The 24,416-nt window shown below is 41.8% G+C and overlaps 1 protein-coding gene across 5 annotated transcripts in view; it reads right to left on the reverse strand.

Annotated features, from left to right (window-relative positions):
* SPECC1 (sperm antigen with calponin homology and coiled-coil domains 1) overlaps positions 1-24,416 on the reverse strand; it is a 54,993-nt gene that overhangs the window by 9,061 nt on the left and 21,516 nt on the right. Inside the window, exons 3-11 of one of the 5 annotated variants that reach the window (XM_083875025.1) lie at positions 24,015-24,222; positions 23,291-23,364; positions 22,778-22,956; positions 16,054-16,107; positions 15,150-15,298; positions 14,855-14,955; positions 13,988-14,069; positions 11,534-11,684; positions 10,549-10,651 (exon numbers count right to left, since the gene is read on the reverse strand). In XM_083875025.1, the coding sequence (XP_083731151.1) occupies positions 10,549-10,651; positions 11,534-11,684; positions 13,988-14,069; positions 14,855-14,955; positions 15,150-15,298; positions 16,054-16,107; positions 22,778-22,956; positions 23,291-23,364; positions 24,015-24,222 (1,101 nt within the window). The other 4 variants (XM_083875026.1, XM_083875028.1, XM_083875029.1 and 1 more) reach the window with 4 other exon arrangements.

Consider the following 24,416-nt stretch of genomic DNA (forward strand, 5'->3'; position numbering starts at 1 on the left):
CACCAGAATGAGTGCAGGGAGAAATGGGAAAATGGAGCAGGGATTCAGATCAAACTGAAGTGCAGCATTGACCAAGAAGGGAGGAAAAAATTGCTGTCATATGGCCACAGTACATCCTGTGGTCACTGGTACCCCAGGGCCTGTCCTCAGCACTCCTACAGTGTCACCAATCAGTGGAAACACTGAATTCTCTTCAAGCTCACAAGTGTGCTTCTCTACATGCACTGGGAATGTTCAGAGACTGGGATCTGGAAACACACCAGGGAGCACAGCTATCAAAGTACCAAAGTGCCCAGTATGGTCTGTTTCTATGAATATTAAAGTAAAAATTAAAACAAAGAAATATCCAGGCAATGTTATTTAGATAACAAATGTACAATCTAGGATATTAGTGTCAGGTCAAGCCTAGAAGACACCAAACACCTGAAAGTGATTGACCTTAGCCCCCCAACCCGGGAACAGGACCTTTCCTGCAGATAACAGAGCCCTCAGAGAGACACCCAGGGAAATCTGCGTGATCTGCTCTCACTAAAAACAATTCTTTGTTTGTCTGAGGAAAAAAACACCGCCCCATTAGATTTCACTCGATCTTTGACTCCCAAGCAAAAATCAACAATGACATCATGCGCTCTTCATTACAGTCTGAGTACGTTAAAATCCTGATACAAGATATTCCCACTATGCACGTGTTACTGGGCTCTCTGAGTCATAATTTTCTCCCTGAGACCCAGAATTATCAGTTACAGACATGAATCAGCTTGAAGCCAGCCTGGAACTCTGAGGAAGAAAGCCTGCAAGAAATACAGCCTGAGCATCATTATTCCCACCCTCCTGCCTCTCCCAAGTTATTGGCATGGAATGGCACACCAGGAACCTGCCACAGAGAGGCTGATCATGGAGGTTCAGCCCATGCAGAATATAAGATTAAATACTTCAAAATAAATCTAATGAATAAATAAAAGGGAATTGCCTTGTTTTTAATAGCAGCTCTCCCTCAAGTGGCTCAGCTTCCTCTGGCTCATCAGTACCCAGGTTCTCACAGCTCCTTTTGAACAGCTCAGGGGTTTTATGTGGATATATTTAAACATAAGTCTGAACAGGAGCCACAGCTCTGCACATCTGAACTCTGACCCTTCTAATGCAAAATGGATCAAGGTACCTTGACAGGCAACTCCCAAATCTACCCATCTTTAACAACAGCTGCATGAAACTGCAGCAGATCTAATTTGATTTACTGTACCCTAACTGGCTGGGGCCAGGTTAACAGGGTTCAGCCAAAGAGGTTCTATTCAAAGGAATTTTCAGGCTCTCACTAGGCAAGTTCTAAACACTTCCTAAGAAGCAACACGAGGGAAGGATGGCTCCTTGGAGCATGACAGACCCTTCTGAACAAACAAAACACACTAGTTCATCTGAAATCTAGTTCATATCCAGCAAAGATATGAAACATCTGGGCAATCTACTGGAACTATGGGTGAATGAGAAATGTGGTCAGGTTCAGTTAACAGGGATGAAAGGCATGAATGCCTGAAATTAAAGGCTGCCTGGATTCTTCTGTAATTGCAGGGTGCATCCAGATGACAATTGCACACAGCTATTTTCAATGGGGAGCTGCAAGTCTGAAGTGATTTGTACATCACATTTAGTCCATCTACTACCAGGAACTTTTTTGAATTCTTTTACCAATCTTTTTTTTTTTTTCCTCTTAAACAGAATACAGAATAAAGTAATGCTTTCTGATTAAAAGAAATCAAAACAGCAATGCTGTGTGTTGTACAGAGATTAAGTGAGTAGCCAGGACTGGGAAGGAAGCCAGGTGACCTCCTATCCTCCAGCCTGTATTAATATCCCTGGTTCAAATGGCCCAGCCAACTGCAGACTCCGTAAGAATTGCTTTAAATTTCTTTGAAATGTTGTGACTCTACCCCATAATCCATATTTCTAATGCTTTTCTCAGCATGTCAGTTAGCCATATATCTTATTGCTGATTACACATGCATGGAACAGCAGAGCTCAGATCACAAAATGCTCTTTGGAAATGCAGTTAAATCATGTCCTAACAGCATTATGAACTGAAAAGGAACTGATGCCAGCTCTTTAAAAGTCATGCCATTTATTGCATTTCTCTTTATAAAGAATCCCTGCTTCCCATCACATTTTTGGTTCTGTTTGCTCTTTCTTCCACTTCTGCCACAGGTGCTGCTTTGGGATTACTATTCATCATTTGCTTCAGTAAGTGTGAATTAATGAGCCCTTTAGCAAAGACAAGATATTAGAGGATTTATGGCTGTTTTTTTTTTTTTTTTTTTTTTTTTTTTTTTTTTTTTTTTTGCAAAAGCATCAAACACCAATTTGCTACAGAATTATATAGAGCAGAGACATTTCAAAAGAGGAAATTTAAAAAGGATATTATGCATCCTACACAAAGATGTTTCGGGTCCCAACTATTTCAGTCTCAAAAACCAGAGAAGACACCAAAAAGTCAGGCAGATCCAATTTTCTTATATTAACTTTCTTACATGAGGCAGACTGCAAGAATAGGTAGAATGATGCTCTCTAAAAATACCTGTCTTTAAAACAAGTTCATATGGACAGGAGTTGTCCTACAGACATTGTTCAGAGTAAATTGTAAAGCCATTCTAAAATGATCTGCACTCTCCAAACTCAGCTTTTTCTTCCTGTGGTTCAGGACCTCTTTAAGGCAGCTTAGTTCTGATATTGTGGTTACAAGGGAGACGTGATGCTGAAATAGCTGAAGTTTCCATGAGAATAAAAAAACTAAAGCAGTAGCAAATGGGAGACAGTTAAAGTAATAGTGATAAAGTAATTATGCAGCCTCCCATTTCCTTTGCTTGCAAGGCAAGATCCTACTGACACTGAAACCAGCCCTGCAACCATGCACTGAGTAACCATTCTGCCTAAGGAGCCAAACAGCTCTATTGGTGCCTTTTATTGCTTCTTTTATTTGCATTTTTATATATAGAGACTGACTTTTTATAATGAAAACAAGTTCTACTGAACAAGGGCTGAGAGCAGCTGCTGGCACAGCACATAACACACAGGAGATGAATTTGAACCTTTCCTAGCAAATAATCTGAGTGGTTTTGCATGCAAATAACCCTATGACAATCTCCTCATTACTAAAAGTCACCTACTTCAAAGGTCTCACCAAAGGTTAGTAAAGTGACAGGGGTTTGTACATATTCCTCAGTTTGGGTCTTAATTTATTGCTGTGCATGAGAGAGAGAAAATGTATAAAACCAAGTCCACAGGGAGCTGGTTGGTTGTTAAACACACAGGACCAAATGAGGGCTGGTCTAAGCAGAAGCAATTTTATGGATGTGTCTGGGTCATTTCAGAGATGAGGTAATGGTGACAAGAGATATTTATCAAGTGTGACTGGTATTTCTGTAATTTCCAGGCAACTCCCTGCTTGCCACTTCCATCAGTTTTCTCACCAGCCCCTAGAAATGACACCAAGTGCTGAATGGCACAGAGAAGAAACAGACTGGGCTGTGTCCCTTCATTCCCAAGGCTGCAGGAGGGAAGATGCAGCAGCACAACTCAAGGACCACACAGATACTCCTGGGGAAGAGAAGAGGGACAGAGAAGGAGAGAAATTAGCTCCACTCTGTGTCCAAGACAGCAGCACAGCTACTTCCTGCCTGGAGCCCTGGTGCAGAATTGCTAATGACCACACTGGCTGCTCCCAACAGCTCTTTCTAATTATCTCTATTGAGAATTCAGAGATTAGGCATGTCCTTGAATTCCTGGGTGGAGGGGCAGGCTGCAGACTGCAGCAGGCCCAGGGTGGAGGATGGAAACAAGGTGGGGAGGGGTCCCACCAGCAAAGGTTACTGGTGACCCAGCAGCAGGGCCCAGCTGCCTGCCCAGTTTGGAGCTGTTCCAGCTGGTGACCAATCAATTCAGTGTTTTCACTGATTGTCAGTGCATCCAGGCAACACAAGGGAAGTGTCTTGGACTTTGGGATGGACAGAATGTAAATGCTATTTTTAAAATTACCCAGCAGGATAGAAAGTTACGCATGAGAGAGCTGCATTTATTTTATCCCTCCAATCCAGAGACTTGTATTTGTTTACAGGATAAAGCCCTCTATGTGAAAAAAAGGTAGAGCTTGGCCCAAGTTATTTGGGTCTGCTGGGGAAGCACGTTTGTGCACTGGCATCACTGAGAAGGGGTGGTTACATTGGTAATCAACCTGGTTATTCCTCACACGCTGTGATTTGGCTGCTGCATTTTAATTCCAGACACCAACCCTGAGTCCAGCTGGGACATACAGAGAAACTGCATGTACACATTCAGCCATAAGTACTTTTATTTAGGAAAAGAATGCTTTTCCCTGCTTCCTCAGCAGGATCTGATTCTGGAAAAAAATTGGGACTATCTTTGACATTTTCAGCCTGTGCTTTCATCAATTAAAATCTCTCAAGATTGCCCTTTTAATCAAAGCATCTTTCCAAATATTACTGAAGTTTATATTCAATTATATGATTCTGTGATCTACATTTTAACTGCTAGGAAGATCAAGGCAATGCTATAATGTAAGACTATCAAGATTACAAAGATGGTCCATAGGAGACTCGGGAGCAAAATTCCTGACCAACCTAATGTCAATTTTTATTTAAACACAAGATAATCTCTCCTATCTCAAGAGCTACTAGCAAAACCCCTTTCAACTTCTGTACAGATAGGAAAAGTCAACATCCTCCTCTTCATCAAAGATCAGAGAAACACAGAGAGAGCCAGAAATCTCATCCACTTCTCAGAAGCTCACAGAATATACTAATAACTTCCTGGGAAAAACCCATTGCTCACATATCCTGCTTCTAAATGTCAAAATGCAACAAGTGCTGTGGACACAGAGCTCTGTAACCTTGTGCAACCTCTCAGAACAGAAGGGCTGGTGCTGGGACTTCAGGGGACGTGTCATTGTCCACCAGAGCAAACCTGACTGTGTGACTGATGTGACTCAAATGCTTTTTCCTGCTGGCTCAGCAGGCTCTGATCTCAGGCACACAGGTTTGTTGGAGGTTGGTATGGCACCAGGGAAATCTCCCCAGTCCTGCCCAGAGCAGAGACTGTGCCATGAACACTGCTCAGAATGAATGGATGGCTGCCATGCAAATCTGGAGGGGTTTTGTGCAGTGTTTTTCTTCACCCACATCACACAGCCCAGGAGTTATTTGTTTTGCTGTTAATCTTCACAAGACCACAGTACTGTGGGAATTCCAGCCTTTCCAGGCCGCACACAAACTGTGCAGAACAGCAGTTAGGATTTAGTTCCTGGCTTAGAAAAGAGAACCTGTTCATCTGTTCCTCAGTGTTGCTGCAGAATTAGGCAATGCCACTGCCTACCTCCTTCTCTTGACCAGTGAAATATTTAGATAGAAACCTGGTTAGTTCAGACAGAAACCTGAGAGGGACAGACTAGTACAATTTGGGAATGTACTGAAACAGTTTTAGGCTACATGTTCACAAAAACACACAATGTAATGTAGAAAGTGCACATCTGGTGATTAAGAAACCACTGGGTTTTCTCCTGCATTTTCTAAGGACAAGGAACAGCTGTGCTGGGGTTCTCAAGGCTTTAAAATTAAGCTCTTGTGTCAAAGGAAGTGTTTGAGCAAGCCAAGCCCCAGGTACTACATTCTCATCAGGTTCAAAGGGTTGATCCTGGGTTTTGTCCTATTCAGCTCTAATTCTGCTGAAGAATCAACTTAGCTGGAACTGCCAGCCTGAGTGCCAACCCCGAGGACTGTGGCAGCATTTATATTTTATATATATATAATTTTTTTTTTTACTTTATTTACACAGCTCTGTTTACTCTCTCCAGTCTAAGATGATGCCAGTGAGGCAAAGTGCTCAGCTGACAATTAGAAAAGCTTAATGCTTAAGTAGGCAGAGAATGTCAACTCCTCACACTAATGATATACAAAGTAGTAACAGACTTCTTGTTTCTAAACATAGCCCTTATTTTCCAGAATAAAGAAGAAACCTTCAATGTGTTTAAGTACAACTGGCCATGAAGGAGCTTAGGGATCTCCTATAAAGCAGGTTCTCACAAAGTGCAGCCCCAGGAATGCACCTGCTGGATGATCAGCAGTCCAAAAATTGCCATCCTGGCTGTGTGTGTCCCAGCAGAGCCCATCTCCCAAAGGAGAATGGTCCCATGACCATCTGACCAAAGGAAATATGTTATGTCCATCTTTGTGCATCTTTGGGTCACACTTAATCCGTGCTGGATCTCATCCAGCCAGCAAAGCAGGCAAAAAAGCATCAGAAAAAGCAGGGGCTAACAGCATGGAATAAAGCTTGAGAACAAGGAGGATCTGGAGGAAACACTGCCTAGCATAAAGAGAAAAGGAATGTGAATTCCTGTGAGAAAAAGAAAGCCACAAATTCGTAAACAAAAGCTGGTATTAGTCTGAGTTTAAACTGAACACAAAAGGATAAAGAGCTTTATATTATTACACCCACTGCCAAACCACCAGTCAAGCAGTCTCTTGCTGTAATTACTTGACAAACAGCAAATACTGCAACAGCTTTATTTTTTCTCCCTAAGCTTTTGTATCTCTGCTCCATGAAGAGCTGCCTTGATCCACAGCTGATGCACTGACACAGTTAGGGAGGTGATACCATGCAGTGGCTTGAAAGGACAGGTCAAGAATACATGAAATACAAACATTTTCAGAGGTACAGCTGCCATTTCCCTTTATCAGTTCTAGGACATTCCCTGTCTGCTCCTATTTAGCATTCTTCTGCTTAAAACAACCACACAACTTTACTGTAAGAGATGGTGGGTCTTCAACAAGTGGTGGATCCCAAATAGGTCCTGTTAAAACCAAACTTTGAACAAAAAAATAACCACAAAAATGTACTGGAGGAAAGAGCCAGTCTCAGATCCTCTTTTCCTCTGGGCCACAGGAAGGGTGTGTAGTGGTTGAAAAGAACATGAAAATAGTTCCATATTCATTAACATGGTGGCAACTCCTTCTCCTCTCTAGAGAGAGCATATGTGGCAGAAACAATAATCCTCAATTCTAATGATCATGGGTTAAGTGCCTCTTAAAGTTCTGTGTTTTCACAATACATCTGTGAATAGCAATAGACTTTAATCTAGAGAGGTTTGGCCCCTTGACAAATGGTCTCCACAGAGAGCAAAGAGAATCAGGGCACTTAAATGACACCACAGTCACTAATGACATGATTATGGAAGGTGATAATGCAACAAGAATGACTCTCAGCAGCTTCCAGGAGTGCCAGCTCACAGGAACTGAGCCTGTTAGAAAAGAGGCACCCAATTCCTGCTTCACACTGCTGCTAGGATGCATCATCTTTTTAAATAGATTTAAAAAAACCCACAAGACAACAGAGAAAAAGCTATTTTAACACAAATAGCTTACTCTCAGCAGGCTTTGTGGTTTGAAGGATTTGTGGTAAACGAGTTCCAGAGCCACAAAAGCATTTCTCAAGCCTGGTCACCTCGTGGCCCTGCATTACACACCATGATGTCAACGAACTCAGAGAGGCAGAAGAAGCAGCCTGTGAGCCTGTGCCAGTGCACAGTTCTTACAGGAAACCATGCATTAAGGTGGAGAATTTTCCATCAGGAAGTTTTGCACAAAGACACTGAGCCCAAAGCCTGATTTCACCACAATTCTTGTTATTACTGTGACTTTTTAGCACCTCCCCAGCATAGTTATTCAGAATCAATGGCCAAAATGTCAGATAATATTCATCTGGGCACCAAAACATGACAATTGAAATATCATCAATCGTGCCATAGTTTATGCAATCCCACTTTCATATTCTTTTCTCCTAGTCATTAAACTGAACTCCCACTTTATTTTCACTCTAGTGAGTCTGTTTTCATGTTCTCAATATTTTTTCTTACTATGCATATCTTTCTGATATCAAATCACTGTTTAAATAAGGATCTTAGAATTGACATAGCCAATTACAGAAACATAGATGCTTTCATGTTTCCCCTCAGTTACTGTAAACTCATGCAACTTCTTTTTTTAAAAAGCAAACAAAGCCCTCCAGGCCACTGCTAATTTGTGTTGCACTTCCCTCAACTCCCCTCAGTGTCCCTGGTTTGTTTTATGAGATTGCCTCCTGGGGAACATGCTGAAGTTCAAAGCCAGGGAATGTTCCCACTGTAGTCCATGCAATGGGAGTTTATGGTTGGACTTGATCTCAAACTAAATTAAATTACATGATTCTGTATTTGCCAGAAGGAGGATGAAAATTTCTATCTACAAAGTAAGTTTTGTATGAATTAAAACATTTAAAAAGTGGAATCTTGTGTGCTGGTCCTTAGGTCTCATCCCCAGATACCTTCTTAGGTCACTCATCCAGCTTTCCTCAGGGAATCTGGGACATGGGGAGTAGATGCTACTGAGAGTATCAATTATTCTGCTCCATTTTGCTCACACTGCTTAATGAAATCACAATTTAAACAGAAAGGAATCCCCCTCTTCCCTCCCCAGCTCAGATGAGGAACTGCTATCACACATTTTGCCACCGAAAAGAGAAGTGAGGCAGCCAAGCAGCAAGTTTTTAATGCTCTCTCTGCTGTGTCACAGGGCTGAAAAGAGTTTGCATCCAAACTTCTCCCTGGTTCTGGGCTTCCTGTGAGGAATGACATGACAGATTTCCCTGGAATTTGCACAGATGCCTCACAGACAGGGGTGTTATCTCTGGAAAAGAAGCCATGCACGTCACCAGGGTTCTGCTCTGTGGAGTTCATTACCTCATTCCACCCTTGCAGCGGCTGAGGCAGGAAGGAGGATGACGTTCTTCACTCCATTTCTCCTACTCAAGAATGATAAAAACTCCCTGCGGAGCTTAACATCAGCCTTACCATGGGAGTGCAAGGGTCTGGGAAATGCAACTTCATGACAAGGAAGTGAATGCACCGCAAAGAGTGCAATGGGAATGAGAAGCTGAGGAAGAATGTCCAAGAGAAAATCCCTCTAAACAAAGCAGTGAAGATAGAGAGGCCAAATTCTCACCATAAATCAATATTGTGATTGTGCTTTGGTGCTTCTGACTCCAATATCTACCCTGAGATGTCACACAGGTCGCTTTATTTGCAAAGCCACATTCTTTTTTTCTGAAAGCAATACATTTAATTCAACTTTGATGTATATTTGAGAAAGAAAACTACAGACTGATTGCTCAGAGAACACTTCTAACAGTGAACTCATCTGAGTTAGACTGTTTTAAGAGTGAAGGAAGCTCCTCATAGGTGCCATTTCAAACACAAAAGGGCAACACTGCCAGGAGAAAGAACACTGCATTACTTGAGAGATGGGTTTGCTGGCTTAACAGAAGTTAGACTTGGAAAAGTTGTATTTCATGAATTGTTTTCTGAGGACTGCATGAGAATGTTCTCGCATACTTTTAAATCTCATCCCAGGAAAATTTTAGTAAAGGAGATATAAAATAAATCAACACAGCACAGAACACACAATTTCAGAGAACAGCATTGAAGCCTTTGAGGAAGTATCACAGAACTGGTGGCTAAACACTAACCCTGGCCTTATTCTTTCTAAGCTGTGTCTGAAGTCAAGAGCTGTCTCCAGCACCTTCCTTCTGGAAATTGCTGCAAGCCAGAAGAACACACCAGTGCTAAGAAACAACTGAAAGGAAAGCTACTGTCCTCTCTTCCAAACTTCTGCACCCTGCAGCTAATACCTCATAAAGAGCTGTTTGGAAATTAAAAAAAAAAGTAAATTATTATTGACTTTAAAATATGGAGTCTGCTTTTCTTAGAGACTTGCTCCAGGGTGCACATCATGTGGTGATAACTGCTTTTGTCTTCTGCTCCAAGTAACAAACAATATTATTCCTAAGAAAGAAAACTCCCAGTATCATACCAAACCAAGGCTTTCCTGCACATCCAGTATCTACCACAGGATGAAAATATTGTCTGTAACTGTCTTCCTTGTAGAACCAAAGTCTTAACTCAACTGCACACCAACACGAGCCAGGTAAGCAGAGCAATGGCCATGCAACACCTGGACAAACCATTATCCTTGATAAACAGTGGAAATCACTCTGCAAAGAAATCAGAGTCTCAGGAAGTTCTTGTAAAACCAAGCTGCAAACTTCATTTGGTCAAGGTCACACAATGAAATATTTCTTTGGCTTTGTCAAGACTAGAGAAAAAACTGACATAATAGTGTACTGCCCACAGAAGACTACAGAAAAAAAATATTAGAATGTACTTTCAAAAACTGATGCTACATTGAGGCTGCTGTACATATACACTCTGTTTCTCACCATGAGCAATCTTTAGTGCAGTAAATATTTTGGGTTCGTATACAAAATACTTATTTGTATGACAACACAACATTGGGAACTGCAGTGTTAGAGAAATCTGAAGGAAGAGGATGGAAACAGCACATAACAGTAAACATGCAAAAATCAACATACAGTAAAATTCGTATTTCTTTGAAGTGACTGCTTACTGCACACTATAGGAAAGTGATTAAAGTAAAAAGGGACCTGCTCCCTTACCTGGTAACCTTCAGTCTTCTTTTGGCACCATTTCAACAAAGCATTCCTCTTGGAACCCCCATACTCCCGAGCCAGGGCTGCCAGGGGGTCCTTTCTCTCCACACTAAACCAGGGAAGAAGGGAGAAGACAATAAACACACTTGAAATCTCTAATTTTTACCAGTGTGGAAATAATGTCTGTATGACAAAGCAGAATGACAGCACAGAACGTGAACATAAACCAAACTGAATTAGGTTTTGGAGCTTGCATTTGGTATTTTCCTTTATAGGTAAGTTCAGGTGGTGTCACTGCACATGAAGAGCTGAAAAAACAGAACCTGTGGCTATCCAGTGGTGTGTGTTAACCAAACATTTCTGCTATTTTTTCATCAGCTTTACTTATATAACCTTCAAGCAATCTCTTTATTTTATATATTGAAGAAGGTGTAAAATTGAAAGAAAGCGCCTAAAGAATCTGCAATAGTAAATTCACACCCAGCTGAGCTGCTGCAAAACAAGTTCTTGAATAAAATCAAAAGTGTGAAAGCTGAGGACATTTAAAGGCCAACAAACAAAACACCCACACTGTCTCCACTCTACAGCTTCTACTGGTGGAAATAACAGTGGAGATAAGATGAAAATATGTCTTTTCTCAAGAGAGAAAAAAATCCTGTGTCTAATTTCCTTCAGCCCTCAGAACCTCTGGCTTTTAGCTCACAACATACAAAATGACAGTAAGATAATGAGGGCTGACCACATGTACACATGATGGAATTCTTGTGTACAACTCAGTGGCTCCTGAAAGCTTGCTATCCTCATTTCCCATTTTACAGATAACTGTGACCATTACAATCTGAATTTTCATATCTGGATCCAAGAGAGCCTGGTAATTCCCAAAGACCAGCCAGCAGAGTCTGCTCTGGAGTCCTCCAGATGAAAATATTTATCTTGGTGCCAGGTAATGCTGTTGATCTGTCCTGTTTTTCCCAGGAAACTGGGCTGATACCTGAGTTTGCTTTGGGGTTTCAAGCAGCTGGGGGTAGAGGAAAGCATCCTGCTGCTGAAGGCCATGGGGGGTTTGCTCAGGGATTCCAGGGAGGGGCTTTTGCGGAGGTAATGGTCTGGTTTCAGCTCTTCATTTCTCCCCTTCAAAAGGTCTGTGGGAATTTATAAAAAAAGGAAAAAAAAGCTGTCAGTTTGCAGCCTGAGGAATTTGATTAATCACTGTCCTGCCACCCCAGCACACAATATGTAGTCTGTTGTTTTGATTCTAAACAAATGTACTCATTTGTTCATTAAACACACATGGGGCTAGGAAACCTTGAGCAGATTAGAGGTGACCACAACAAGGAATGGCTTTGATGATTTCAACAGTCCAGGCTGTCTGGTTTCCTGTGATTGATACTCCTGCTGGGGGGTAGGGGCCTCAGGTGAATGAAGGGAAATACCAAAATCTACAGTCTTAAAGGTTCAAAAGCTGAGCACCAGATATCTCCACCAGATGACTGAGCAGCCCTAGTACAATGATTTCTTTTCTGCCATTAGCAGACTTGTAACAAGAAAGCCTCTTGTCTCCTGAATACAGCCCAGGGAAAGGCATTTATCCCTCCTGATGTCCGTCATCCACTCTGACATAACTTTGAGAAGGGTCAATACATTCACAGAAGATGCATCTGTATTGTTCTTACACACATTATGTAATTTATAGAATGTATTTATGATACATATTGTTAGACAGTCAAAAGAAAACCTCTGCATATCAATATATGACATGATGTAAGAAGCCAGGACTGCACATCATGTTATCAGAAATTACTGAATGTGGAACACAACTTTTTCACTTTTTTTTTTTTTCAGTTACATCCCTGTGATCATGATCAATTAATGCCATATCACCGAGGTGTGAATTCCTTCTTATCTCAGGTTCAGCTCTCTTAGACTTATTTCTGGGTGCTACAAAGTCCATATGGAGCCAGTAAACCCCTGACTCTCAAAGATCACAGCCGAAGACCAGCTCTGGGTGAAGAATTCCATGCTCCTCTCCAACTATGTAACATTTGGGTCATATTAGGGACATCACAGAACCCTGCTGTGACACTGGTCAGATGGAATCAGCCAGAAGATTTTTATTATGGAGACTACTTCACTCTGAATTTCCTTGGGGATAAATTTTGATTCAGTGTTGAATCAACTGCCTTCTAGGATTATTTAGATTGGAACCAGAGCTGTTACAAGTTTACAATGAGTAAGCCTTTGCTATGGATTATTGGAACTAAATTAAATCCAGGTACAAAGAGAAGCTGTAAATACAGGAACTTGTTAGATAAGCAGCCATAAATTTTTACCATACAATGACTTATAAAATATCTGTTGATTTTAACAGATTTTCACAGAACTCTCTATGGGTAATAACAGAAATTATCCATGGTGTAGAGTGAGATATTTATTGTTAAGAACTGGCATCATATTACACAGCTGATAGATTATTTGACTCTACAGTAAACTGGTAGAGATTAAAAAGGTCTCATGTTGTGTTTGGGATCTATACACAAGTCTATCATGCAAGACTTCCTGGAAACCAACTGATACAAGTAAATAAATCCTGTCCATTTCCCTAGACAGAAGTGACACTTCTGCTTGCTTAGCCAGGTTTCAATTTCTCTCCTGTATTAGCAAACTACTGCAGAAAATCCAGTCTAGCCATCAAGAAGTTTGTGACTGGCTGTTTAAGTTTTTGGGGGTTTTTCGGTGGGGTTTTTGGGGGTTTTTTTGGTCCCTCCCTGCAGTTTCACTACAGGAATGTAATATTTCATTTGTCCTTAAAAATTCAAGAATCTGTTGTTACTAACTTTGATTCCAACGCAACAACTACATTCAGGACCAGATAATCAAAATAAAGGGCCCTAGAGAAAATGGGAAACAAACACTGGTAGAAAAGAGTATTAAATGACAAGAGAACAAAAGCAAAGTGTGAAATGAAAACAAACTCCTCTCTTGAGAACTCTCAAAATAAACTATTTCCAGCCCAAATATGACTGCTCCTAAAACAGTCACATTAGTATCTGAAATGTTTGATGTATTTCAAATGAAGCTCAATTTAAAAACAAATAAACCCTCAGAAGACAGAGCTTTGGGCTTGTTCCAGAGACATACATGTTGAACAAAATTCAACCCTCTCCAGTTCCACAGTGTGGATTAGAGAGGTGCCGTGGATACTTCAGAATAAAGAAGGGGAGTTTGTGTTGGCAAACCACAGTAAATCAGCTATTTTTCAGTTATGATCAAGATGGGAACAGAAGCACAACAAAATTAATAAGCTCTGTAAAACAATGACACTGGAGGCACTTTCCATGTTTCCCTTGACCATGTAAGAGGAAAAACGGCTCAGGCAGAGGCCAACAGGTAATAACAAGTTTGGTTAACAAAAAGAGGCAGTGTCTGTACATTTATCACAACTTACCTGCCAGAGGGAGGTCTGACAGATCTGCATGTCTGGCAATGCCTTTGCTGGCTGGCTTGGCATTGTTATATACAGAATGTCTCTGTGAAACAAAGGTGCAAAAGGTAATTGAAGAAGTATTGGCTGTTATGCTTAAATAGGTGAGCAAAAAGAAGTTTCTGCTATTTCAACATCACAGAGCATGTGGAGGGATACAGAAACTTTCAGTTGGGTATCAGCTGGACCTAGAGCTGGGTAAATAATTGTGAAAAATAGAAGGACAAAGGGATGATATTTTATCTGGTAATGCACTGGTTACTGAACTACTTCACACTTCTATTTGTATGATTTTTCTCCTGCCAAACACAATTTAGTGCTACAAACCAAAAGTAAGGATGCCTGTTCCCAACTCTGACTGTGCTCCCAACACCCTGAGTCATATGTCAGGAGGATTCTTGTCTCTGCAGCCCCAGCACCAGTTTTCAATTCATACCCCAGCATCAGGCATTAATACACAGTTCCCAGACCTCCCTGGATAACTGGGAGCACACATCTTGGAGACTTCAATCCCACATCTCCCAGTTCATGTGCCAGCTCCCTACTTCAATGTGATGTTTCTTCTATCTCACTCCCAATAACTGAAACCTCTTTTCTGCTCCATGGTGATAAAAGTTCAGAACTCTATTCCAGAGTTCACATCCGTCCACAGAGACCTCTAAGTTGAAGTCAAGACAAACCCACTTTGATCCTTTTTTTGTTAGGACCACAGCATTTGATGTTCCACAGCAAACAAACAGATGAGTTTCCCCTTCCCCCTGTCAGCAGATGCTGCAGCCAGCACTGTGTCCACCTCTTTTGAATCTACAAGAACAGAAGAGCTCCTTGTACCTGCATTGGGGAAACAGCAGCTGCTGGGGCTGTCCTCACTGGAATTCCACTGAGAGGGCTCCTGGGCACCTTGTGAACTGGGATATTTTGTCCACTGCTACCTGCAAGGAAAAATCATGGAAACATGTGGATTCCAAACTCAATTATCACTCTCTTCTCAGATCAGGGAACTGTAGTGTAGTGACATTCCATATTTATGCACCATGCACTGACAGAAAACACTCCTCCAGAAGCAAGAAGTGGGTCCTGCTCACTGCTAGAATTTTTTTAACCACAAAGCACAATGTTCAAATACCTGAGCATCCCAAGTCAAATGACTTTATCAGTGACTTCACAGTGGCTGCAGATTCTGGAGGCGTGGGAGATGCTCTGCTGAGGCAGACCCCCTGCCAGCGGCTGGCTGTGTCTGACTCCAGAGAATCCACCACCTCTTCAGCTGTCAGCCTGCAAGGAACAAACCACAGCAAAGTCAGGGCCAACACAAAGTGCAAGCACAGATTAAAGGTCTTCACTGATAGCAAGACAAATCCAACAATGTGCAGGTTTTACTGCAATGCCCTGAACATGGACCACTCTTTGAATATTCAGGTCCTTTTCTTGCAGTGCTTGCTAAATTACTGAGTCTAACAAACTTTTCTGCATTGTTAACCATGTCATCCTCACTCCCAAGCCTCATACAGGAAGGAAGATTTTCATAGGGGAAAAAAAAAAGTTTGATGAGACTTTTGAGTAACTATCAATAATTATCTGAAGATGGGCTTTCAACACAGCACAGGTGCCAAGGGGCTACTGTGGCTCTCAGTTTATAGAGAGGAAAGTAATCAAGAGGCAAATACAGTTCAGGGTAAAAACTCAACACTTAAAACTTATCAACAGAGATATCTGCTAAATAAATGAACCATCAATCACAATTCATAAGCACTTAAAGAGGAATAAAACTCTTAAGTGCTTCATCCTAGCAGGCACAGGAAGGCCAAAATCCAATGGCTGGAATGAACACAGAGAAACCAAATAGAAAAGGTTTCATATTTTAAGGAAGGATAATGAAGTTATTCCATTGAAAAGAAATATTGAAATCAAGATCAGGTGCTGGGCTTACAGGAGTTCATATAGGAAAGCCCAGAGCTGTGTTAAACACAATCACACAGTCGAAGTTGCTTCTAGTCAAGTATTTTACATTATATTGCATAATGACTTACCTGTATTTTTCAGGTAGACTTGGAGTGCAATTACCTAGCTTTAGTTTAGGAAAGCTGCAAGCAAATAAAGTCTAGTCATGTAAAAAGAGATTATTTGTACCTCTCCCACCTGCTCAGAACCTGCACACGAGCTGCTGAGCAGCAGGTTCTGAGCTATCACATCTCCCTGTATTTACGTTTGATACACACTAAGAGCTACATGAACACAAAACCAGAAATGATTTTGTAAGGTGCCTGGAGGACTCCATCCAGAAAGTGCCCATGGGGTTCAACAACTTCTGTGAGCTAAAAATAGAAGTCAGAACCTTTTCCTTTCCCTTTAAGCAATAAGAAAATGAAAGAGGCTAAAGGGTGTCAGTAAATAAGAGAATAAGAGTGACTCAAGTTTCTATTTCTGGCAGAGCTTAAGGAGGTGCTGTCTTTAAGCAGACTTTTGTTATTTCTTTAATTCATTGAAGCTCCTTGTGTGCCAGGGGAGCCTGCAGAGGCAGATGGCTGGAGAAAAAGCCATTTCAGTTCCAATCTCATTTAATGCAATAAGGAGGAAAGGCAGATTGGATAAGATTCACTGAGCTCTGAGGGAGCCAGTGTTTTACTAGCCTGAAGTTCCAGCCTTGACTTCTTGTTCTATGGTTCATAAAGCATAAACAACAAATCAGCAGGTGACAGCATCTGCACCTGAGTTACACAAACCACAAAAGCTGAATGAGTCCTGCTTCTAGCAAAGTATGGAGGAAAGAAATTTCTGCCTCAGCATCCCAAACCACCCAGTGCAATCTATTACACTTTCAGTCTGGCCTTTGACTGCAAAAGGGTGCAAAAATGTTAAATAGAGTAACTAGATCACCCCCTGTGCCACAGAAGAGTCCAGTGAGAGTTCAGGTGCCATTATTCTGTCATCATGAGGATTTAAGTGCTGGAGTTATAACCAGTTTCAATTTTTTTAGAATGCTTCCTGTCATCTTCCATCTGTATATTTATAATAGGCAGCCTGAAACAACCTCCTTGATTAAACACAACAGAAAACCAAGGCCTCCCATGCTGCAAATCTTGGTATAAAAGGTAAGAACAATAGTCTGGAGAGCCACTAGCTTCAATTAAAACACATGCCAGCCAACAAGCAATGGAGGTGAAATTGGTAAGCACTTAACCTTAAAAAGTCTGTATGATAGGGGGGTGCACATGTGTGTACAGAGATGGGCTTTTTAAGAGAGAAGCAGAGCAGCAAGAACTTAACTTGCAGTAGCTAATTCAGGAGGACAGTACAGAGCACAAATTAGAAAGATTAATGATGAGCCATAACTTCAAACCCAAAATGACTCCTCCTTATGCACAGAATTTCTTCAGCTTAGCACATCTTAGGCCATCCAAGAGACTACACAAGTTCTGCTACAAGAATGAGGGATTTGAACAAAATGTCACCAGTTACTGTATGCTTTCCTGGAAACAAGAATGAATGGTTCACACAGATAAAAGCTGCATGTGCAGCTGGCTGAAGTGGAGCAGCTCCAGGAGGAAGCAGAGCACTGGAGCCACAAAGGAATTAGAACGTGCAGTCCCTTTCACAAAACCACTGCCGAGTTTCATTCATTCTCTGGTGAGAGAAGAATTTGCAGAGAGCTTTTCTCTAACAGCAAGAGTGAGTCTCCTTGTTTTCTAGGTTTGAAATATGTGGACAACTGACTGACAGCAAGATGCAAGTCTTTCTGGGCTTAATGCACAGATTTTTGGTAAACTCAGCCTTCTCATGTTTGTAGAATTTCTAAACTGCTCTGATGACTGTTACAGGAGGCCTAAGACCACAGGACCACATTCTCAGAAATAATGACTCCCCGATCTCCTCTTGGACACAGTTCCTGTCATTGTGACTCCCCCTGAACTCCAAGGCACACAAAGAAGAGACACACAGCTACCGCTGCACAGAACAGAAGAGAGGCCAAGGGCAGGCAGCAGACAATTCTAAACACTTAAACATTTATTTGGCACTTGAATGTATATTTCTTCAACATAAAAACCAACATTCAACAGCTGCCAGCACAGCAGAGAAAGGCAACACAAGTGTGCATATAGGCAAACACTCCAGTAGCACGGCACAGAGGTGGGGGCCATGCCAAAGCCAGGACATCCTGTGGAATTCTCCACTAGCTCAGCCTGCTCCCACACCAGGCCCTTGCTAGGTCTTCACATCCAGAAGAAAAGGACAGAAATCCCAGAGCCAAAACACAGAATTCCAGTCCTGGAACAAACGGTGAGAATCTCCTGGTAGAGGTGGTGATCTCTGAGTTTTTCCTTGGTAGAGATGGTGATCTCTGAGTTTTTCCTCAGCATCCATGGAAAGCTCTCTCCAGGTGTCTCCGGCTGCAGAGCTGAACTTCAAGTTCTCCCTGATCATCATATACTTCACCTGAGTTAAAGGCATGAGAACGACTCCTTTCTGAGAGGGTGTTTACTAAGGGCTTGATATGTTCGTTTCTTTTCCTTCTGCTCTCTCCATCTGCAGTTCTTAGAGGAGGACAAAGCTCGCAGGGAACTTTCTCCGGGAAGGTCACAGCAGGACACGCTCCGTGGTTGTCCCCTCCCAGCAGCACCGGGGCGGCCGTGCCACCCAGTGGCGAGTGCCTTGTCAATGCAGGAGTGAAAATCTGAAACCAGCAGAGCAGCTGAGAAAGGAGCGAGTAAATTCGTGTTTCTACTCGGTTTTGCTGCTGGATTTCAGCGACCTATCCCCACGTCTGTGTGTCTGCACAAACCATCTGTTGTCTTACAGGTATTTAGACACACAGAGATAGATCATAGAATATAATACTACATGGAGAAGTTATGTATATGCCATTAAATTTAACAAATCTGACATACACACTCAGTTTAAGTTTTGTTTAAGGTTCAATTGGCATGTTCCATTTGTTTCAAGATAAATAGCCCCATCCCTCCAAAAAATAATCTCTCAGTTATTTCAGATCCCCAAATCTCTGTGATTACTTCTTATGGCTTAGCTGGCTTTAGAGAAATTCAGAACTTCTTCTGCCTCCTAGTGTCTTCTGAAGAGAGAAGCCTTCTGAAAGAGAGAGGCTCTTGCCCATGGGGAAGAGGTGGACCTGAGCATTCACACTTTGCAATACACTTGAATTTTGCAGGGTAGTAAAAAAAAAAACCAGAGGCGCTTTCTTGAATTGAAACTTCCCTTTATCAGCTGGGAGTTGAAGGCAAATCCTGCAGTGTCTCACAGGCCTGGCTGTGCCTCCTCTCAGGGCTGTGTTAGCTGGCAGAGATCAGGCACCTGTGGAGAGACACACAGCAGTGGGGGAGGTTATGGAAAGCCAACACCATGCCCACCCTGAGGTACAGCTCTCTATTTCACATCTTCCCATCATCTCTAAATTAAGGGGAGTGAAGGAAATACCACTGTTGTGGTTAGAGCAGTTAAAGGAGTGCCTTAACACTCCACTAATTTGGCTTTGAGACATGATGAGCAACAACAGTACAAAATACAGAATAAATCTATGTTGCTCAGATAGGAAGAAATGAATTATTTACAGCCAGGGAATCAATGTAGGGCAGGGATGACAGTGTTCCTGGCTTTCCTCTCCTCTGGTCATTTCACACTGTTCATCCAAAAAGGGTTCATGGACCCACACAGGCAGCTGAGCTGCTCTACCTCAGCCACAGTTTCAGGGTCCTTGCACTGAAGGGGATGGAATAACCTCATCCAATTAAAAAAAAAAAACAAACCCACCCAGAACTCCCTAACAAACCCAACCCCCCACCAAACAACTCTGAGGAGCAAACACTGCTTTGAGAGCCCTGCTTTGCCATCCTCCTTTGCTTGCTGTGAGAGCAGAGTGAACTCTCAAACCTCTGTGAGACAGAACAGCTGCAAACACAGGCACAAATGAGCAGCACATCAGCACATACAGACTGACAGAGGGGTTTAATACACAGAGTACAAGCTCATTTCCAGGAGAAAAGGATGTGACACTGCCATGCTGTGGCATTGGAGACTTTAGGAGGAAAAACAGAAGCAAATTAGTGGGATGCATCACAATGTTCAGTTTAGGCTTCCGTTTGAAGATCTGGTTAATGTTTTTATTATTCTAAGAAGTCGCTCATTTAATTACAGTTTTAGTTTCTCCAAGAACTACTCCTGGCCCAGCTATCTTCCCTCCATGCTCTCAGTTCAAGGCAGAAAATGTTTTAGTGCCAAAATTATTTTGACAATTTGAAGCCAAAGAGTCAAAGCAAGACCTTGGAACTTTTATTCAGGATCATATCCTGTTTGGTCTTGAAAACCTCCAAGGATGGAGACTAAGTTCAATTTCCACTACCTGTGAGGAGACAGCTACAGAGCAGTGGATTGTAAGCTTTTGCATTTTACTGCAAAGAAATAACATTAATTAGGATGTAAAATATCATAGAAGACTGCCTGAAACACGGGCTAATCAATTTGTAGTTTCAACCAGTACTAACTTGGGACAAGGTAACTCCTTTTTCATTGATTCCACTTGGTTGATGCTTGTCCAACCTCCCCCCCAACATTCTCAGTCATAGAATTAGACATTTAATCTGTGTTAAAGATGCCCTTGGGAGGCTCTTACCTTCATTCAGTTGAACTCTGATGACCTCATCAGGATTTTTTCTGCAAGTTCTTTGGCTGTTCCTAAACCAAAAATGACTTTTGGTCTGATCAGAAGAACGTAACGGTGAAACCAAACTTGGAGGCAGGAACTCAGGCAGCCACAGGCAAACATTAAAATGGCAGGATGTCGTAGGAGATAAATTGGCTTCAAGATGAATTTGTGAGGTGGAGCCTAATGACCCTCAAGAGATGGCTGAGATTTTGCCAAAAACTTTTGAGTAGCAAGCTCTTTGGAAGGTACATTTTCCAACAAGAGCTTAAAAATCAAACAGGAAACTTTCACTAGGGACTGTCAGACATTCAGCTGAGTGTGCAGCTGCTCAGCATTAGCAAACATGAGGAATACTTTATAGATTCTGTTAGGATATCATGCTACAAACTGCTTCCACCAGTGCTGAGCACACATCAAAATCACCACAGGCACCAGAATCTACTGCTGATTCTGAGCAGTGGTGTTTGTGAAAGCTGACAAAGTGATGATGAGAATACCCCCAGAACTTCCTGGGTGAAAGAAGCCGAGGTGCTGGGGGAGATGGAGACCTCAGGAATGCAAAAATATCTGGAAATGCAGAACTGGCTCTCAGCAGGAGCTTTGGCGACTTCAGGAATTTGTTTCATAGGTCAGCAGAGCTTTAAAATTCCAGCGTTTAGCTGCTGATCACTGGTTTGTTTAGACAGGGACTTCCACAGGCTTCATTATGTGCCCCATACCACTCAGTACAGACTCTGAGAGTCAAATTAATTATCCTGAGAGATGCAAAATTTGTTTTCATTACCTGTCTTTGAAAGAGAATCAATATTGCCCACTGCAGACAGCACATCTGGCTCCATGACCAAGGCAATACTCAAAGCAAACTACACAGAGAACCAACATGACACAGAGACAGACACATCCATGTGTTTGTGACACAGAGGGAGACAAAAAAAGCCCAAACTGACTTCATTAAATACATGTCTGAACACTTCCTCCTGGAATTACAGCTGGATGGATTCTGGGGTTCCAATTTAAAAAGGAGCATTTGCAGGTCAGGCTTCTTATACCAAAGAGCTGGTAATGTTCCTTATAGATGGAAGATAAATATTCCAGTTTGCAAATTAGCAGGTCATCATCTATTCATTTGAAGTACTACCAAATATATCTTAAAAGCCAAAATAATACAGAGGGGAAGCTATGAGAATATGATTCCCCACCCTCATATAGGAACAATGCTTTCAACAAGAGAAATTTCATTAAGAACAAATTAAGAATGGAAACAGAGCCCAGAACCTTAAGTACTGTCTGGTAATCATTTTGTCTGAGTACATTGTCTGTAACAGCTTTTCTTTGCATCCACTTGGGACTCTGCTAATGAAACTGGAGCCTAAAAAACATTCCTTTATTTTCTGAAAAGAAGTTTTTCTGTTTGTTCAATCCAGGCATTGTGATCCATACACCTCCACAAAAAAGTTTTCCCATGTTTTTAGTCCCATCTACTGTACAGCTGCTGTGGAAACTCCTGAATGGAAAACAGTGAGAAAATAAGTGCAATGTAGAGCTGGACTGTTACTTCACCTGCAAGAAATGACAGGACTCACCCTGTTCCTGTGGCCATTCTGCCAATGGCCAAGAATTTACCAGAGAGAGATTAAAAGGCAAAATCTAGATGAGTAAAATTAATCCGACACATTTCTAATGAAAGATGACTGCTTGTGTTACTTTGTCTTTCTTCATTGACTTCCCTCAGGTTAAGAAATCCTCTTCTGGAATATCTGTACCCAAACCAATCCTTCCACAGATGGTTTAATACAGCTGCACAGATTTATAAAGGCATCACCATATTGAGAGCAAAGCTATCAGAGGATATTGGCAATTGTTACTACTTAATATCTGCTGATTAAAACCCTCGTAGCTTAGTTGACAGAACTAGACTGCCAAAAAGAAAAAGAACAGAAAGATCTTAGAATAAGAGACAACAAAATCTGCCAGAAGAGTTACAAACAGACAAGGTGCACATCCAAGGCAGTGAGTAGTTACTGACAAAGCACTGTTTGCATGCGTGTTAGCAGGCACACAGATCAAGTCCTGGCCTTGGTAAATGGTAAACAACCAACCTGTTGCTGCCCTTCACTTCATCCAGCTCCTTCTGCAGCCTGGCATTCTTCTCCTCCTCCTCCTGCAGCTTCCTCTTCACCACACGGAGCTCCTGCTGAGCCTCACACTTGATGTCATTGGCTACAACCACTGCAGTCTGCAGGTCAGCCTGGAAACGCCTCCACTCCTCTGTGTCCTCCTGCAAAGAGCAATCAGAGCCCCAAATTGCTGTTATATCACACCCACTCAAGCTGAGCTCTAAGTTATTGACCTCTATTGCACTGATCACAAGCAAACAGGATTTTCCCACAATTTTAAGGTGGTGCTGGGTCAAACTGAGCACTTGCCTCTTTATACTACCAAAAATATTGCCAAAGAAATTCATGCTAAGCTTTCCACTCCAGTATTGCCAAGAAGTCCAAAATGAAGAGAATGAAGACTTACAGGGTGCAGAAAGAATTTCTGCTCTTGTTCTAGGAAAACATAATGCCAGTATTGCAATAAAAGTTTAGCTTAGCTTTGTCTTAGCTTACCTTCATCTGCTTAGTCAGAGCCTTCAGCTGCCTCTCTGTATCTTGTTTTTGTTCTTCCAGCTTCATTGCTTTACCTAGAAATGATAAAAAAATGTGAAAATATTATTAAACATGTAAGGGCAACAGTGAAAGTGAGAATGGGAGGGAAGAACAGCTGACTTGGTTTTGCTTCTGGTAATGCCACTAAAATAGACTAAACTGAATGAAGACACGGCCAATGATCAGGAATGGAACCAACAGGAGATCTGGTACTCCAACATCTCTAAAATATGTTATTATTTTCAGGTACTAAACCAGACTGCAATTTAAACAATCCCATGTGGATTCACTTACTCAGCACACACATCCCGAGGGATCACTGATGTGTGGAACAGCCACTGGTTCCACCAGGTGGCAGCTCCTCATCCACAGCACTTCGACTTTACTGCTCTTCCCTAAAAGACCTTACTCTCTTTGCCCTAAAAACTCTTTAATAGAAGTCCAATAATTACAATTTCTGGAACAGGCAATACTTCCTTTACTGAAGAATGAGGCTTGGAGACTGTCTCCAATATTCCATCTATAGCACTCTCTGTTAAAATAGTACTTTTATGCACGAACAGAAGGGAATATATCCAAAACTGGAATATCTGTAAAGGACAGATCTCCTCCTCCTCCCCTGTCGCAGCCCTAACTGAGCCCCACAAATAAGTTCATTTAAATCCTTTTTTCCAGCTCCACCTACTTTCTAAGTCACTGATGAGCTGGTTATTGTGGAGTTTTATAGCACGATGTTGTTCCACCTGGTCTTCCAACTCAAAAATGGTTTCTTTCAGGTTTTTGATATCTGCTTCATTCTCTGATGTCTTCTCCTGCAGTTTCTGGCTGGTTCTGCTCAGCTGCTCAGCCTGTCGGTCACACACTTCCTTCAGCTGACCATACTCGTTCTCAGCCTGGGAGGGAGGAAAAAAGCTGGAAGTTTGTCCTTATTTCTTAGATCCTACTCATTAGAGACTTTCCTGGGCACTTTGTGGATTTAAGCATTGTGCACACCCAGTCTCAATGAAAATGAGTCTCAGGAAGAAGGGAGAAGTGATGAATGTCAGTTTTCTTTCCTGGCAATAAAGATAATACAAGAAGCTGCAAA

Source organism: Zosterops lateralis (genome assembly GCF_965231275.1).
Source record: "Zosterops lateralis genome assembly, chromosome: 19".
Taxonomy (NCBI): Eukaryota; Metazoa; Chordata; class Aves; order Passeriformes; family Zosteropidae; genus Zosterops; species Zosterops lateralis.